The sequence below is a fragment of the Equus asinus genome, chromosome 4, assembly GCF_041296235.1.
Source record: "Equus asinus isolate D_3611 breed Donkey chromosome 4, EquAss-T2T_v2, whole genome shotgun sequence".
Taxonomy (NCBI): domain Eukaryota; kingdom Metazoa; phylum Chordata; class Mammalia; order Perissodactyla; family Equidae; genus Equus; species Equus asinus.
In genome coordinates this window covers 78,977,290-78,993,155 of record NC_091793.1, presented here as the reverse complement: position 1 = coordinate 78,993,155, position 15,866 = coordinate 78,977,290, and the positions used below count along the sequence as shown (strand labels likewise).

The 15,866-nt window shown below is 38.2% G+C and overlaps 1 protein-coding gene across 1 annotated transcript in view; it reads left to right on the top strand.

Moving 5' to 3' along the window:
• MAP3K19 (mitogen-activated protein kinase kinase kinase 19) overlaps window positions 1-15,866 on the top strand; it is a 59,257-nt gene that overhangs the window by 15,367 nt on the left and 28,024 nt on the right. Inside the window, exons 4-8 of the mRNA XM_070507580.1 lie at window positions 217-371; window positions 2,698-2,813; window positions 4,956-5,068; window positions 10,552-10,645; window positions 15,689-15,767. Coding sequence (XP_070363681.1) covers window positions 217-371; window positions 2,698-2,813; window positions 4,956-5,068; window positions 10,552-10,645; window positions 15,689-15,767 — 557 coding nt within the window. The remainder of the gene's footprint in view (window positions 1-216; window positions 372-2,697; window positions 2,814-4,955; window positions 5,069-10,551; window positions 10,646-15,688; window positions 15,768-15,866) is intronic.

Here is a 15,866-nt window from a genome sequence, read left to right as displayed (position 1 = left end):
TGAATAACCAGCTTAAGGAGCTAAAATCCAAACCCAGGTCTGTCTGTCTCTCAGGCCTGTGTTCTTTCAGTTTATCAGCTCATTCTCAGTATAGATATTGAGAAAGAATGTATTGAAGTTAAAATGAGAATTCAGCCAAGCAATGAAAAGGCAGAGATTAGTATAAATAGCTATGCAGTAAAACCATAACAGAAACAAAGTTTTGTGTTTTTAAAGGCATCTGAAGAGTTCCTGGATATAAATTTCCCAAACCAGCATGGCTTGACCCCTCTGATGCTGGCTGTGAGAGATGTGGACCTGTTTGAGAGCCTTGATATGTTAACAGTTTACAGGCCTGCAGAGGTTCTGTCTGAGCTCCTCAGGCATCGCGCGTGAGTACGAGTGACTAGTTGGCACCAGTGGAAGGGTGTCTATGCCGTTGTTGTTACAGAAGTCATTTGTAAACCTAGACATATAGATTGCTTTTTTATTACGTATATTAAATGCACATGCACGTTCATAAACAGGACTTCGCTGTTGCAAAGTGATATGCAGATGTTAGATGTTGCTATCTCTTATTCTTATGACATTGGCCCTTTGTTTTATTTGCTTACATACTTATTCTTTTGGTAGTTACTTGGAATGTTAAATAATTCTTGAGTATGCAGCTCCCTACACCTAAGATGTTACTAATTATTTCAGAAAGCATTGTCAATTATCAAAAGCAATTTATAGTAGTGATTTCCAGTTATCTAAAAACCACTATATGCCAACATGCTCTGTTAGAAGAGGGGGAAGTAAACAAATAATTTTTTTCTGAGGAAGATTTGCCCTGAGCTAACATCTGTTGCCAATCCTCCTTCCCACCTTTTTTTTCTTTTTTAACTTGAGGAAGATTAGCACTGAGCTAACATCTGTGCCAATCTTCCTCTATTTTGTATGTGGGTTGCTACCACAGTATGGCTGATGAGTGGTGTAGGTCTGTGCCCAGAATCTGAACCTGCAAACCTGGGTCACTGAAGCAGAGCACATCAAACTTAACCACTACACCACAGAGCTGCCCCTTAACTTTTATTTAATAGTTGGGTTAAAGTATGCACTTTTTTTTTTGGTGAGTAAGATTTGCCCTGAGCTAACATCTGTTGCCAATCTTCCTCTTTTATTTTTTCTCCCCAAAGTCCCAGTCCATACTTGTATATCCGAGTTGTAGGTCATTCTAGTTCTTCTATGTGGGATGCCACCACAGCATGGCCTGATGAGCATTGTTTAGGTCCATGCCCAGGATCTGAACCAACAAACCCCCTGGCCTCCAAAGCAGAGTGCGTGAACTTAACCAGCTGGCCACAGGGCCAGCCCATAATCATAGGGTTAATAAGCCATCTCTCATGTTAGAATTGCAGTTTCTTAGTGCTCTTTGTTACCTAGATATCTTGTTATCAAATAAGAACAGATAGGCAAGCTCTTTCTCAGTATTTCACATGAATTTTGTTTTGGAAAAAAATGAAAGAGGAACCTTCAAGAACAAAATTATAGTCAAGAAGGTGAAGATGGAAGTTGGGTGCTACCTCAGACTTTAGTGTTGAGAAACAGCTGAGAGATTGTTCAAAGTGAAAATTGCTGGACACCACCCCAGAGATGGTGTTAAGTATGGCGGGAGTGGGGTCCAGAATACAGGAAATCAAATAACGCCACATGGAGAAACTCTAATCAAGGCAGACGAGCAAACTGAGGTCTCAACTAGTTAAGTGACTTGCTAACGGCCTCATATTATGGTAGTGGCAGTCCCCTGATTCTTGGTCCTATGCTATTTCTTTTGAATCGTGACCTTTGATGAAGAAAAGCCATAAGAGAATTTTGTTGCAGATCATAAAGTGTTACTCTGTTCCATAGCAACAAAGAGATTCAAATTCAAAGGTTTTAGGTCACAGACCATGATCAGCTGACTCCTTGACACAGACTGTGACTAGTGAAGCAAGTTTTATCATTGTTTCCCTGACCATGACCTGTTAATAGTATTCTCATCATTCACCCTCTGGATCTCTATGAGCTGATGTCTAGTCCTAGGATGCACTACAGCATAGAGAGGATATTCATGCTGTTGTGAGGAGCCCTAAGATCAGCCAGTTGGGTTTAACAAGCACAGGATAAGGCAAAGAGGAATGAAAAGATCACTCAAAGAGAGATGTTAGGACAAGATTGCTCTATTCAACCAAGACCCTGTGAAATGAGCATATGACCTTAATTTTAAAGAGAGATTCTATGCCATCCTACTATTTTAAATGGTAAAAGAGCTAGCTGTTAACATTAGAAAAAAGAAATATCAAGAAATTAAAGCAGTCAGCTAAATCATTGGAAAGAAAAAACTAATCAATCGTCTATTTGTGATAAGACAACAGTTTATCAAGATGTTTCATCTTTACCTGATGTATGCATCATTAAAGAATTATGAAAATTTTGTTTAAAGTTGGAAATTTTCTGCAAATGTTAGAACATCTTTAGAATGGGAGTGTGAATAAGATACACAGCACATTCCTTTGATTTAAGAGTCTTGAAAACTTGTCACTCTCTCTCTCATACATTTTGAAGTCATTATTTTTATCCCCAGACCACATAAGATGACTTTTATTTATTTGATGTCAATGTTTTTCCTCTCATATTGGTTTTCTTTTTCAACAGATTTAACTAAATAATCTTTAATGTTGATTCTATTCTTTCTAGAGATCCTAAACTCTGTGATTTTAGTGGAAAATCAGCAATACACTATGTGTCACAAATAGAGAGTTTTAGGAAACAGCAGTTATTGGACATTCTAATGAATTGTATGCCAAAACCAGGTAAATATTTCTATTCCCCTTTCAAAGTTCCCCAACTATAAAAACTCTGTTAGAAATCTTTCTTCTTCTACATGTATCTGATAAATCCATTTAAAGAAATCAAGCCAACAACTGTTTATTGCACAGTGACTCTGGACAAGGCCTATGGCTAGGTGTTCTGAGGGATGCCAAGAGGTCTAATTTTTGCAAGTGCTCAATATGGTCAGGAACACACCACATAAGTCAGAGGAGAAAGAGCTTGTTGTGGACTTGAAAGGGAAAGAGGGACTTCTGGTCATTTTCGAATGTTGGACAAGATATAAAAGGAAGGGGAAAAGAGAGAAGTTTTGATGTAGATGGAGAGAAAGAGTCTGAGCAAAGACATAGGAACAGCCTCAGAGAAAAGTGTAATGAAAAAAGTGCCTCTGAGTAATGTGTGACTTTGTGAAAGCTGCTTGACTGTATTGTTTGACTGGCTTTTATTTGAAGTTTCCGGGAAAAGAGCAAGGCCGTACACAGGAAGCTTTCATGAAGAGATGAACCTCAATCTAGTTCTTGAAAAACAATGGGATTTGACTTTATGGAGCAGAGGTACCATACTGTAAGCGCGCATGGTTTACCCGAGGGGCAAACAGGAGACTAGAACCAAAAGTTCATGTCAGGGAAAAGGAACACATAAGATCAGATACATAAAGAAACTGGGTCCACTGAGGACCCATTAAATGCCAAACTGAAGGACATGATTTTTTTTTCAACAAAACTGAGTCCCTAAAGAATTTTCAGCCAGGGAATGATGAAAGCCATATTTTAGGAAAATTAACCTATTCTTATTGTGTAGAATGGATTCAAAGGAAGAGACTCATGGCAGGGAGCTCTATCAAGAAACTATAGAAGTGCCCAAGAGTGTGGTGATGAGCACCAGAAAAAGAGCACTTGGGCATGGTGTGGTAGTGGGCCTGGAAGGTGATGTGTATGGTGAGTCAAAGAGATGTTGTGAAAGGAGAGTTCACAGAGCTTGGTGATGTACAGTCGGCAGAGGAGACACACAGTCAAAAGTTGAGAGAGTTGAGTCAAACGTGATTCCAAAGTTCCAGCCCTGAGAAGTGGGGGAAGGAAATATAATCAACAAAATAGGAGAACACTCTGGTTTGGCGAGGATATTGAAGGCGATGAGCTCTAAAACATTGCATTTCATGGAACCTTGGGACTTTCAAGTAACAATTTTATGTAGGACAGGACTTGTGAGGATTTGTGGAAGAGGATGGGTCGATATGCTAGTTTGGGAGTTCTCTACAAAAAGGAGATTGTGATGACCTGAGAGTGGGTAATATCATTGAAGGATTGATGATGGTGAGAAAATTATAGGGGGCTGAGCCAAGGAGGTGCCCCCACAGTTAGAGAGTGGTGTGCACAGAGGCACTTGCAGAGTGAGAGAGGGAGGAGGAGAATTGGGAGAGAGTTGCATGAAGGATGGAGTGGGAAACAGTGTCAAATTGGAAAAGAGGTTACAAAGCAGATGTGGGAAGGAAGTGAGAAGTTTCAATGGCAGGACAGAGACAGAAGATAGATAGCAGAGTAAAGAAGGAAAATATAGTGAGGAAATGGAGAGTCTGAGTAAAGATCACTTGTTCAATTTTGTTTCAGTTACAAGATAGATGGAAGAACCATTGGAAGAGGAAGAAGTTTTCGTCAAAGAGCCCATGCTTATTTGAAGAATCAGGATAGCAAGGGGGGATTGCATATGAGAGCAAGACCCCTGAGAACCACCTGAGAGTTCACTGTTTGGTGTTCAGAACTCTGTCAATTTAATGTGGCTTCAAGTGCTAGACAGGAAGTGTGCTTGGAGTAGCTGAGTGCTTTTATCTTTGGTAGCTAGAGCAAAAGTAATTTCCAGCCTGCAGTGGGGATTTCACTGAGCAACTTTGCCTGACTTTTTTTTTCTTAAACAAACAAACAAAAACCCATCTGTTCTGTGGACTCTTGTCCTTACATCTTTTCCTGTGAAAATTATCTCCTGAAGTTTCGTCAGGATCCCAGACCACTATTTCAGGAAATCATTGACAAAATGGAACTGATTTTAGAACCTAGAGTTCTATCTTCCAGTGAAATTAGTGAAAATTGCTGGAGTCTTATCAAAACACGTTATTATGTTTCTTTTGGCAGAAAGACATGCTGAATCATTGCTTGACATTTGTCATGATACAAACTCTTCAACTGATACGATGACAGTGACTAAAAACCAAAACGTAACCTTACAAAGTATAAGCGGCAGCGAGGTAAGGTGCTATCTTTAAAGGAACAAACTAACAAAAAATGGATAACCTACCCCATCTCCTACTTCCTTTGTTTTGCTTGAATGTTTTAGAATGAGTACATATTACAATGATATTTTTAAATGTAATCGTGAAGAAATTTAAAGCACAATTGATAAGACAGGTTCAATCTCAGAGCAGTGATTAGCTAGTCAGCCCTGAGACTCATGCATTGTGTGTGTGTGTCTGCGTGTGTGTATCTAATACCACAGAATATTGTTGAGGTTGAATTCATACTAAATAATAAAATGCAACTTCTCTTTATGTAAGTTAGTGTGCAAAAGGAGAAGATCCTAATCTGATCATGTCAAATCCATCACAGGATACCACAAAGGAGGTGCCTTCTTGGTCCTGGTTGTCCCCCCTGACCCATGAAGAATGACTCCACAAAAAGTCCCTCATGTTACAGTAACAGAACTAGTAACAAATATTATGATCCACTGAAAACTGTGGAATGATATCCAAGACACCACAAACTGGTAACACTGATCGCCTACAGTGAGAGAATTGGAGATGAATTTTGCACTGTGTACTTACTTTTGAATTTTTATAAAAATTAACATAGCCCAAACAGTTAAAAAGATTACTATTCATATTTTATTGGTAAGGAAAAACGTGGCCACAAATTGTTTATTTTTAAAAGTTAATGAGATATGGATATAATATTTATAAATAACAGTGGGCACTTTTGGAGAGGGTGGAGTAAAGAACTTTCAGTCCTTTTCTCCTTCCAAAAATCATCCCAAAACAACAAAGAAAACAAAAAACAAAAATTTAATTTTTAAAACTTTTTGTTTTGAAATGATTATAGATTCACAAGAATTTGTAAAAATAGTACAGAGAGGTCCTGTGTAACCTTCTCCAGCTTCCCGCAGTGGGAACTATCATCATAACTACAGGAGACTGTCAAAACTGCGGAGTTGACATTGACACAACACAATTAACTGAACTGCAGACCTTGCTCAGATTTTACTGGTTTTTGCATGCGTTCCTTTTTCTTTCTTTCTTCTGTTTGTGTGTGTCTGTGTGTACAGCTCTGTGACATTTTATCCCCTGAATCACCACAATTAAGACACAGAACTGTTCTGTCACCACAAAGGAGTCCCCTCCTGCTACCCCACCCTCCCCATTTCCTTAACCCTTGGCACCCACTGATCCATTCTGCGTCTCTATAATGTTGTCATTTTGAGAATGCCGTGTAAATGGAATTATCATACATGTAAACTTTTGAGATTGGCTTTTTCCACTCAGCATAATGCTCGAGATAGATCCAAGTCAATGTGTATATCAATGGTTTCTTTATATTGCTAACTGCTATTCTATTACAATTATATTTTGTTCCACAGTTTATTTAGCCATTCACCTGTCAAAAGATGTTTGGGTTGTTTCCAGTTTGGGGCTATTACAAATAAAGCTACTAGGAACACCTGTGGCCAGATTTTTGTACGAACTTACACTTTCATTTCTCTAGCATACAGACCCAGGAGTCCAGAGTCATATGGTAAACGTATGTTTAACTTTTTAAAAAATTGCCCAACAGTATTCCAGAGTGGCTCTACCATTTTATATTCTCACCAGCAATGAATGAGAAATCCAGTTTCTCTACATTCTTGCCAGCATTTGGTACTGTCAGTAATTTTTATTTTAACCATTCTAATAGATATATGGTGGTATCTCAATGTGGTTTTAATTTGCATTTCCTTAATGACTAACGTTAAAAAATTTTTTTGTTTATTCACCATCAGCATAAATTGTCTGTTCAAGTACTTTGTCCGTTTTCTGATTGGATTGCTTATTTTCTTAATGTTGGGTTTAGAGAATTCTTAATATATTCTGGATATGTGATTTGCAATTGGCATCTAGTGGGTAGAAGCCAGGGATGCTGATAAACATCCTACAAAGGACAGGATAGGCCCTCCACAGCAAAGAACTATCTAGCCCCAAATGTTGACAGTGCTGAGGCTGAGAAACCCTGCTATCTTTACAGTGAGTGTCATGGATTAGAAATTGACAAACAAAAACATATTTACTTTTTATTTTTTTATGGTATGTTTGATCAGTTTTCTTTTTAAAAGGACTAAAAAATCCCATGATATTACTACATTTTTTCCATGCAACTTTAAAACATTTTTTGACCTTTCACTCTATATTTTTCTTATTATGGTTGAAATAACTTTGGACTCATTTCTGAGGGAGAAACAGACTCTGACTATTCAACTTGTCTTTTGTTCCCTAGTGCTATCTCTAGGGTTTAAATTGCAAAACCCAAGGTTATCCTCCACTTCTTTTCTTTGAATGAAAGCTGGCTTTTCTTTTTGGTTGTCTGCAATCGGTGTTTATAGTTTACAAATATAAGCAGCTGCCTTGCTTGTAGGATTGCTCCTGAGAGGTTCTTTATAGCCTCTCCCAATGCTTTTTCATTTAAGGAGAATCTTTTTTGCAAATTTAATTATGTATGATTACGATGCCTCTTTTCTCTCCTCTGTGTTTGGCATTCTGTTTGCAGATCAGAATGCACGGCTCCACTTCTCGTCTATTGTCACCTCCCGCCTTATTGTCAATAGTTTATGAAATCTGTCTGTGTTTGGGATATGCTGTTCTAATATTTTCTCTCCTTCACTCATGACTGAGTGTCATTATTTCAATTCTCCTCCTTGTGGCACCCAAGCCCGCCTTAAAGTCTTTCATATTTAGCATTCTAAAAGAAATTGGAAAATTCTGGGCTGTTTCTGTTTAGCATCTTCATTTCCATGATAACCTTCAAAGTAGATATTATTCCTTACATCCTTTTTGTTTGTAATGCTTATGTTTTTTCAATCTATTCTATGGAAGAAATTTTTGTCAGACATTTGTCAGTCTCACACATCTTTTGTTTTTTCCTGTGCAAAACTTATAAATTAGGTTTAAGTATCCTTTCTCTTAATTTTGCTTATTGTTATTCTTTTCTTTCTGGTTCTTGTTGAGATTCTCTATTTTGAACTTTTCACAGTAACAGGAAAGCAAGGTGGTTAAGAGTTCTGGAACCAGACTTCAGAGTCTGTGTGTGAATCCTGGCTCTCTGTGAATCCTGGCTAGCTATGTGACCTTGGGTAAATTACTTAACTTCTCTGGGCCTCATGTGTAAAAAGAAGACATTAATTCCTACTTTTAGGCACTATACATGTAAATGCTAGCCATCATTATGGACTTTGTAGATAGGTGCCCATACTCTGTGTCTTCTAACTTTTCCTGAAGGACCGACTAATAAATGAACTGAGCAGTTGAGGCTGACCACAGGCAATTAACCAACATAGAAACCTGAGGTGAGAAACAGTTATGTCTTTAACACTTCCAAATGAGGGCTGCTATTTTCCAAAGTTTAGCATAAAAAGTTCATGGAATCCCTGTAATTACATGAAATAGTAGAAGTCTACTTGGAGGTCCCATGGAGTATTCTAGACTAAGATTCTGAACCAAAACTATATATATATATACTAAAAAGAAAAATTCAATGGTCAATAAGCATCTGAAACTATCTCCAACTTTTCTACTAATCAAAGTATGCACATTCCAACCACAACAAGATGACCAATTCCATATATTACGTTACTAAAAATGAAGTGCTGGAGGGAGAAGGTGTAGTGGAACACGCTCATGTGCTACTGGTAGAGTGCAAGTTGTAAGTGTAAACTTTACTTTTAAAGCCGTGTGTGTAAAACACACTTACAATTTTTCATACTCCTTGGGTCAATAATTCCATATCTAGGAATCTATTCTAAAGACATAATGCATAATTGCAAAGATGTTCATGACACTTTGTGTAACAATGAAGAATTAGAAACTGTCTAATAAGCATTATGGCACATACCTTGTAAGACTCATGGGGCTCAGCAAATACTGTTAGGACCCTCTCACAGATATTTGTAGAGGGAAGGAAATTTAAAATTCCATTAAAATGATGTTTGCTTAGTCAATTGCTATGTAAATTATACTCCAATGAAAAGGCCAGATACAAAATCGTATGATGCAACTATATCTTTTAAATACTTAGGAAGAAGACAAAGAAATATGATTTCTTTGTTAACAATGTTTGCTTTTTATTTGTAGGATTATAGGTGATTTTCTTCTCTGCTTTTTTAAAAATACTTTTTTGTATTTCCATACAGTCTTAAAAGGGTAACCCTCCCCCCTTTTGTAATTGGATGAGAGGGAAAAGAAATTTGTCAGATATTGGTAGAATTTTTTAAATGCAGAGCAGGATAAGCAGTGAAATGGACAACAGTCTAGGGTCAGGTGAGCCATCCAGTCCTGCCCTCTGCCGCTGACAACCAGGACTGAGTAGGGCACCTAACCTTTGCCCGGAGGCAGAAAATGCTTTAAAAAGTACATCCTGCTGCATAAAAGTAAGGTACGACAACTAAGTTACTATGACTGAATGCCTAAAGTATTTTAATGGCAGTATAAATGGAGGGTTTTTATTTTGGTTATTTTTTGTAATAAGTAAAATGAGCAAAGTGAAAAAGAAAAGATTCCCAAGCTCCCTTGGGAATTAATGAATGCAATAGCAGAGGCTTTGTGATAAAGACTGCCTGCTTGTCTGACAGGCGTCTGCATTTAGGGCAAAGACTTTTTTTATTTGACACTCTTCTTAAATAGGTGGTTCATCCAGATCATAGACGCCAGAGAGCTAATCGTAATGTCCAGGTTGCGATGGGATGTTTTAACTACTGCTCGCATTTATCACTGTTCCAGACGTCCAAAAGGGCAAAATCATTAGCAACAACTTCTAATGAAGGAAACTATCAACAACAACGAACTCTAATGAGAAAATCTTTCTTCTTTAGAGAGTTTGGAGTAGTTTTTATAAGTTGAGTTGGTTTTCAACCGTGTTTTTCAGCATAATGATTATTTTCTAGAGGGTAAAAAAGAAGTTTGAGAGTTTGTGTGCCATGATTAGATCAGAAAGCTGTCAGAGAGAGAACTTTAATCAGCTTTGCTGTCTCCTTTCAGTCAAGGGTTCTATCTGAGGCTTCCATACGGGGCAGGGATTTCCACCCTCCGCATTTGTAAATGATGCTCCAGGAAGGCATTATGGAAAAGATCATGTTCCTTTGGGGTTGTTCACTGTGACTGTGGCCAAAGGATTCTTTCCAGTTACCCACCCAGATGGAATTTGTGGCAGCTTAGCAGCCTGGATGCTGACATGATAAAGCACAAAATATTGAATTTCTGAGTGTCTATGTGATTTCAGCTTTGATCTTTGTTTTTGATTATGTAATTAATCACGTCCACGTCTGTCTGAGCCTGGTGCTCCAGGAACAGATACTTTCCCATTATTTTAGCCCTAAATACTTTATCCCATTTAAAAGGAATTCACAGTGTGAAATTTTAGCCTAGAAAAATCAACATTCACTCTGCCAACAAAGTAGTACATCGAATAACTGAGTCTCCATTTTATGATATTTCAGGAGTTTGACCAAGACGATGACTGTGGTCATTCCATATTGGTTAGTGAAGGAGAGCCAAGTGCTGACGGACAAGACCCAAGACCCAGGACGGAAGGTATCTGGCCTCTGTCCTTGATGTGTTTACAAAAATAACTTTGATTATTTGGATTTCCCCCCTAATTTCGGTAGTACTCAGTGTAGACCTTTGAAAATACATAAAAGCACATGGGAAAGAAAACTCACTCGTATTCATAGCCTTTTGTCCGTGTTTGAATCTGTGAGTCTTGGCAACTTGCCCCTGCCCAAACGGGCATCCCTCTGCTGGCTCTTCTCTTTGTTTCACCCCATTCCAGCTCAGCCAGCCATTCTCTGCCCCTTTCCTTTTTATTTGATAATATCTTCCACCCATCTCTTTCCTCTCAGAATCTTCCATCAGCCCCAGGGGTCTGTTCCCTTCCAGAGCCAGGCATTTGTCCATTAGCTGTGGTCCCAGAGCTCCTCCCTTGAGGAGAAGATGGGGGACTGAACAAGGCATTAAAGCCCCAAGTCTCAGTCTTTCATTCTACGAGGCCATAAGTCTGGAACTTTCCAGAACAACACTCATTCCAAATATGTTATCCTGTCGTACCCATAAGCGTCCTTGCATTTAACAGACCACAAGGTATTTGCAGATTCTTGCTTCAGAAAATAGCTGCCACACCTATCACATTTGTTGATCATCTGTTCACCTATAAACTTCTTAGGTTAAACATTTATTTGAACTGCTCCAGTTTCTCTCTGGCAATTTTCTGACGCCAGGGAAGCTGCCCTCTTGGTTGTCTGTTTTCCCTCATCCCTGTGAAGCTCCCTGAAGGCTGCAGCGCTGTCGTAGCCGCAGTCTCCCGTGGCCTCCTGTGCGATGCCGCCCTCTCCTGGGGAGCCTCCTGCCTTTCGCAGACTCACTCAGAACCTCCTTTCCCCAGGCTGAGGGCAAAGAATGATTTCCTAACATTTGAAATGAGTAACACCATGAACACCGAACCTAATCAAAATAAACAAATCTTGGTCCTCTTCCCAACAGTCCTTGCGGTCTGCCTTTGACTTTCAAAGACCTCAAAGCTGAGTTCTCAGAAGCCCAATCGCGTCCCAAGAACCTTCCAAGAGGTTAAAGAAAGAGTTTGTTCTGCTCAATTTGGAGATGACTTGCCACTTGAGGAGCTAGTAATTCTTTTTAAATCTATTTGTGATATTTTTGGTTTTCACATAGGAGCCGTAAGACTTACGCAGCATCTCCACTAAGCTCTTGCTGTTTTAAGCTTTAATAACTTGAGTTACATATTTGAAAGAAGCAATTATTTTTCTGATAAAGTTTCCTCTCACAATTGAGAGTCTTCAGTTCAGCGAGCTACTCTTTCAGTCATAAAGTCTGAAATAAAAATATTTAGGGCATTATTATGCATTGTATTCATCTTAAATGTCAATAAATCTCTTTAAATCCCATTTACATGTTTCTAACATAGTCCAAGTCGTTAATGTTTAAAGTGCTTGTGTTCTTTATGAAGACTTTATGCATATACTGTGCGACTATTTGTTGTGGATATACACGTTTGATCATTCAGTTTATATCTGTTTTTCCAGTGTGTTATTATTCTATTGAACAAGGAGCACCACTAACTAATATATATACACACATATATATGTTAAATACAAACATATTATATACATATATATACATATGTATATATACGTATATTCCATAACGTTTGGATCTCTCTCCAGAAGTTAGCTAAGTGCTCCTGCAGCCTGCATTTGCTTTTTTATGGGCTTTTATGGATGGTAATGTGTAAAATACAATTTATAGACCAATCAAAAATTCCTCGTCCTTTTCCTTAGTATAAAAATCTTCTTACATTCCCCAATCAGCTATTTTCACAGAACATAGATGAAAACCTTGTAGACTGAAAATTGAGCACGTAAAATTACTCTTTTCAGTGGCTGGCCCTGTGGTGCAGTGGTTAAGTTCTCATGTTCCTCTTTGGTGGCCTGGTGTTCACTGGTTTGGACCCTGGGTACGGACCTAGCACTGCTTGTCAAGCCATGCTGTGGCAGGTGTCCCACATATAAAGTAGAGGAAGATGGGCAGGATGTTAGCTCAGGGCCCGTCTTCCTCAGCAAAAGAGAGGAGGATTGGTGGCAGATGATAGCTCAGGGCTAATCTTCTTCTTCAAAAAAATTACTCTTTTTGTGAGTGAATAAGAACCTATTTCCTGAAATTACTGGGCTAAAAGAAACTTTTTAAATACAATGTATATCCATCAGGATTGTTAGTTGCAAATAACAGAGTCTACCCTAGTTGGATTAAAAAGGAAGGAAGTTTTAAAAGGTATTAAAAAGTTCACAGGCCATTGAAAAACCAAAAGAGAGGAACCGAACTCTGGACTGTCAGGAAGAATTCTTTTAACTACATCTCAAAACCGACCTCCAGTCACCCCCAAATTGTGCTGTTTCTGCCACAACCAGGGAGCTGCTCCCACATCAGCCTTTGACCCCCTCCCTCTGCTGACACCCACATCAGCAAAAATGATGCCTATACCTTATCTTTTCTCTTGTACCTCACGTGAATCTGTCTCTCAAGTTAGCTTTCTGAACTCCAGTGGCAAAGGAGGCTGGAAAATGTAATTTTAAAACATCCTGTGTTGAGATTCACAGTTTAGGAAATTATCAAAATTTGGAGAGAGTATCCAAATATTTTGAACCTCGACGCCCATCAATTTAAACAGGACAAGTAGCAGACACAGGAAAAGAAGACTTTTCTGGGGAAAATGATTTTTCTTCATTGAATGAATTAGGCTGGGCCAATTTTAAGTTTTCATTTTCCTAATGGTTTTAACATTAACAAGTTACTGATCATTTTCTGACTTTCATGAATGTCATTTTCACCTCTTCTGAGAAGAAATTATGTTTCCGACTCTGTTTAAATGTTGGCTTTTAGTTTCTCCCCCCTGTAACATTGTCTGGTGGGGTTAATTTGTACCTCCTGATGTGGAAAGATACACTCAGACAGGAGCAAGCTTTTTATTTTTACATGTGACAATAGATTATTTTTCCTGGCCCACTGGGTAGTTTCAGAGGCTCCCACGACCAAGCACAGTATTCAAGAGACAGAGAACGTTTGTATGTTCCCAGCTAATTTCAGTGTCAGAACAATCTACGATCTTTTTTTCCCCCAATTGAGTACCAACAATTGGGATAGGGCCATTAGCTTTTAACAATTTCTAAAAATGCAAATATCTCTTATACTTGCTTATTGTATCTTTGTTTCTTGGTTTAAAAAAGAAATCAACCAATTAACAGGCATTGGAACACATTACGTTTGCTTGAAAATATTCAGGGTTTATTAGTCCTCGATAATTGTAAAAGTACAGTCATTCTTAAGAACGTGTTCACGTGAAGACACTCTGCAGTTTTCTAACCTCCACAGCAAAGTACTAACTGCTCCTAGCCTTTGTACTAGAACATCCTTTTCACTGACACGTTAGTCATTAGGAACGTACACTATATGTTTTTCTTACTCTAACATGTCAGCTAGGTTTTTGCACTCAAGAATGATTACAAAAATGTTATGAAAGACAGCCATCTTCCTTTCATACGTGGCAGCAGCCTTGAGCATGTCACACAACCTACGGCAATCACTTTCTGCGTCTCTAAAATGAAGGGCTTGGATCAGATGACCTCTAAGTTCCTTTCAACTCTGTAATTCCAAGTATCTCATTTCGTTCTACAGGAATAGTGTGGTGGTAAGATTTTTGAAAAGTTAAAAAAATATATTGACGATTCCAAGAAAACTTCATTTTTAGAGACGTGTTCCTTGCCGTCGTTTATATTAGAAAACATGCAATCATGTTGTCCTAGCTGAGAAACATCAAGAAAACCAAGGGCAGATATGTTTCCATGACACCACCAAATGTAATATTGGATGACATAGATAGTAAATACTATTATCACTTGCCTGGTTGTAAATAAAACTTTTCTTTTTGTAAATGTTTACTGTTTTTTTTTTAATGCATTAGTCTCCTAAATAACAAAGGCATAAAAATGCTTTCACTATGGTGGTTCTACATATTTGACAAAATATCCAAAGTCCTTTAAAAATAATAAAAACCTACTAACTGAGATAATGCTGATGATGATAGCTATTAACTGACTTTCCCAAGGTCACCCAAGAAGTGGCAGAGGAGCAATGTAGACCCAGACCTGTCTGATTCACACCCACTCTTATCTTCTCTGCTATGCTTTTTCCCTAGCATTCCATCAGTGGAGCTGATTAACACTGTAGCTCCTCTGGGCACACGCAGACTGAATAAATGGCTCTCACAAATACATGAATACCAGGACAAGCACTGCGTCCTTCTGGAAAGACACTCCTCTGTGTTCCCATAACACCACTGGCACACTTCTATCACAATGCTTACCTCCCTCTAGTCTTTGTTTTCTTATTTATTGTCACTGCTAGGGCCACAGTGGCACCTTGTTTATTTCTATATCTTCAGCACAAAGAGTTGTGTTTGGCATATACTTAACAAAATTTTATTGAATGGAAAAAAATAAATAGACGAACAAACCATAAAGGACAGGTGATTTTGGTGTGGTTCACACTAGTTTTTCTGCATAAATTTGTTTAACATGTTTGTAAGCAAGCATTGATTCTGTAAGTTGGAACTTTCTGTCTTCAGGCTTATACTGGGAATCATTCCATGGAATCAGATAGGAGATGACCAAAATGACAAATATGAGCAAATTCTCATTGGACAAAATAATTATCTCGTATTAAGTCTCAGAACAATCCAGTGATTCCAGTGAAGTAGGTGTTATCAGTTACACTTTACAGAAGGAGGCTTTGTTTTCTCCATAAGGGGACAACACTGCTTGTCAGAAAAATTAATTTTACACCTGGAAAGTTTTGTTATACAATTTTGTGCTCTTTAAGCAAGTATTTATTTAGGACCTATGATATGCTGGACAGGAAAGATACAAAGACGGCTAAACCTCAGTCCCTCGATAATGTCCATAATGTAATCATTAAGAACAGATTAGCCAAATAACCCAAAAGAAAATTCTTGGTTGCTACTGGAATTCATTACTTCCTTCTTCTTTCTGCTATTGTCATGCCTTTATATAGGTGTCGAGATTATTGTTACTTTTCCAAGAGATGTCAGTCATCCCCAAGAAATGAGCCAAGAAGATTTAAAAGAAAACAAGTAAGCAATATTTTTTGAAAGGTTAGTTTGGAATTTAAGCATGAGGTGATACTAGTATGACAACTTACATTGTTAGTAATTCCACCCAAAAAAATTCTA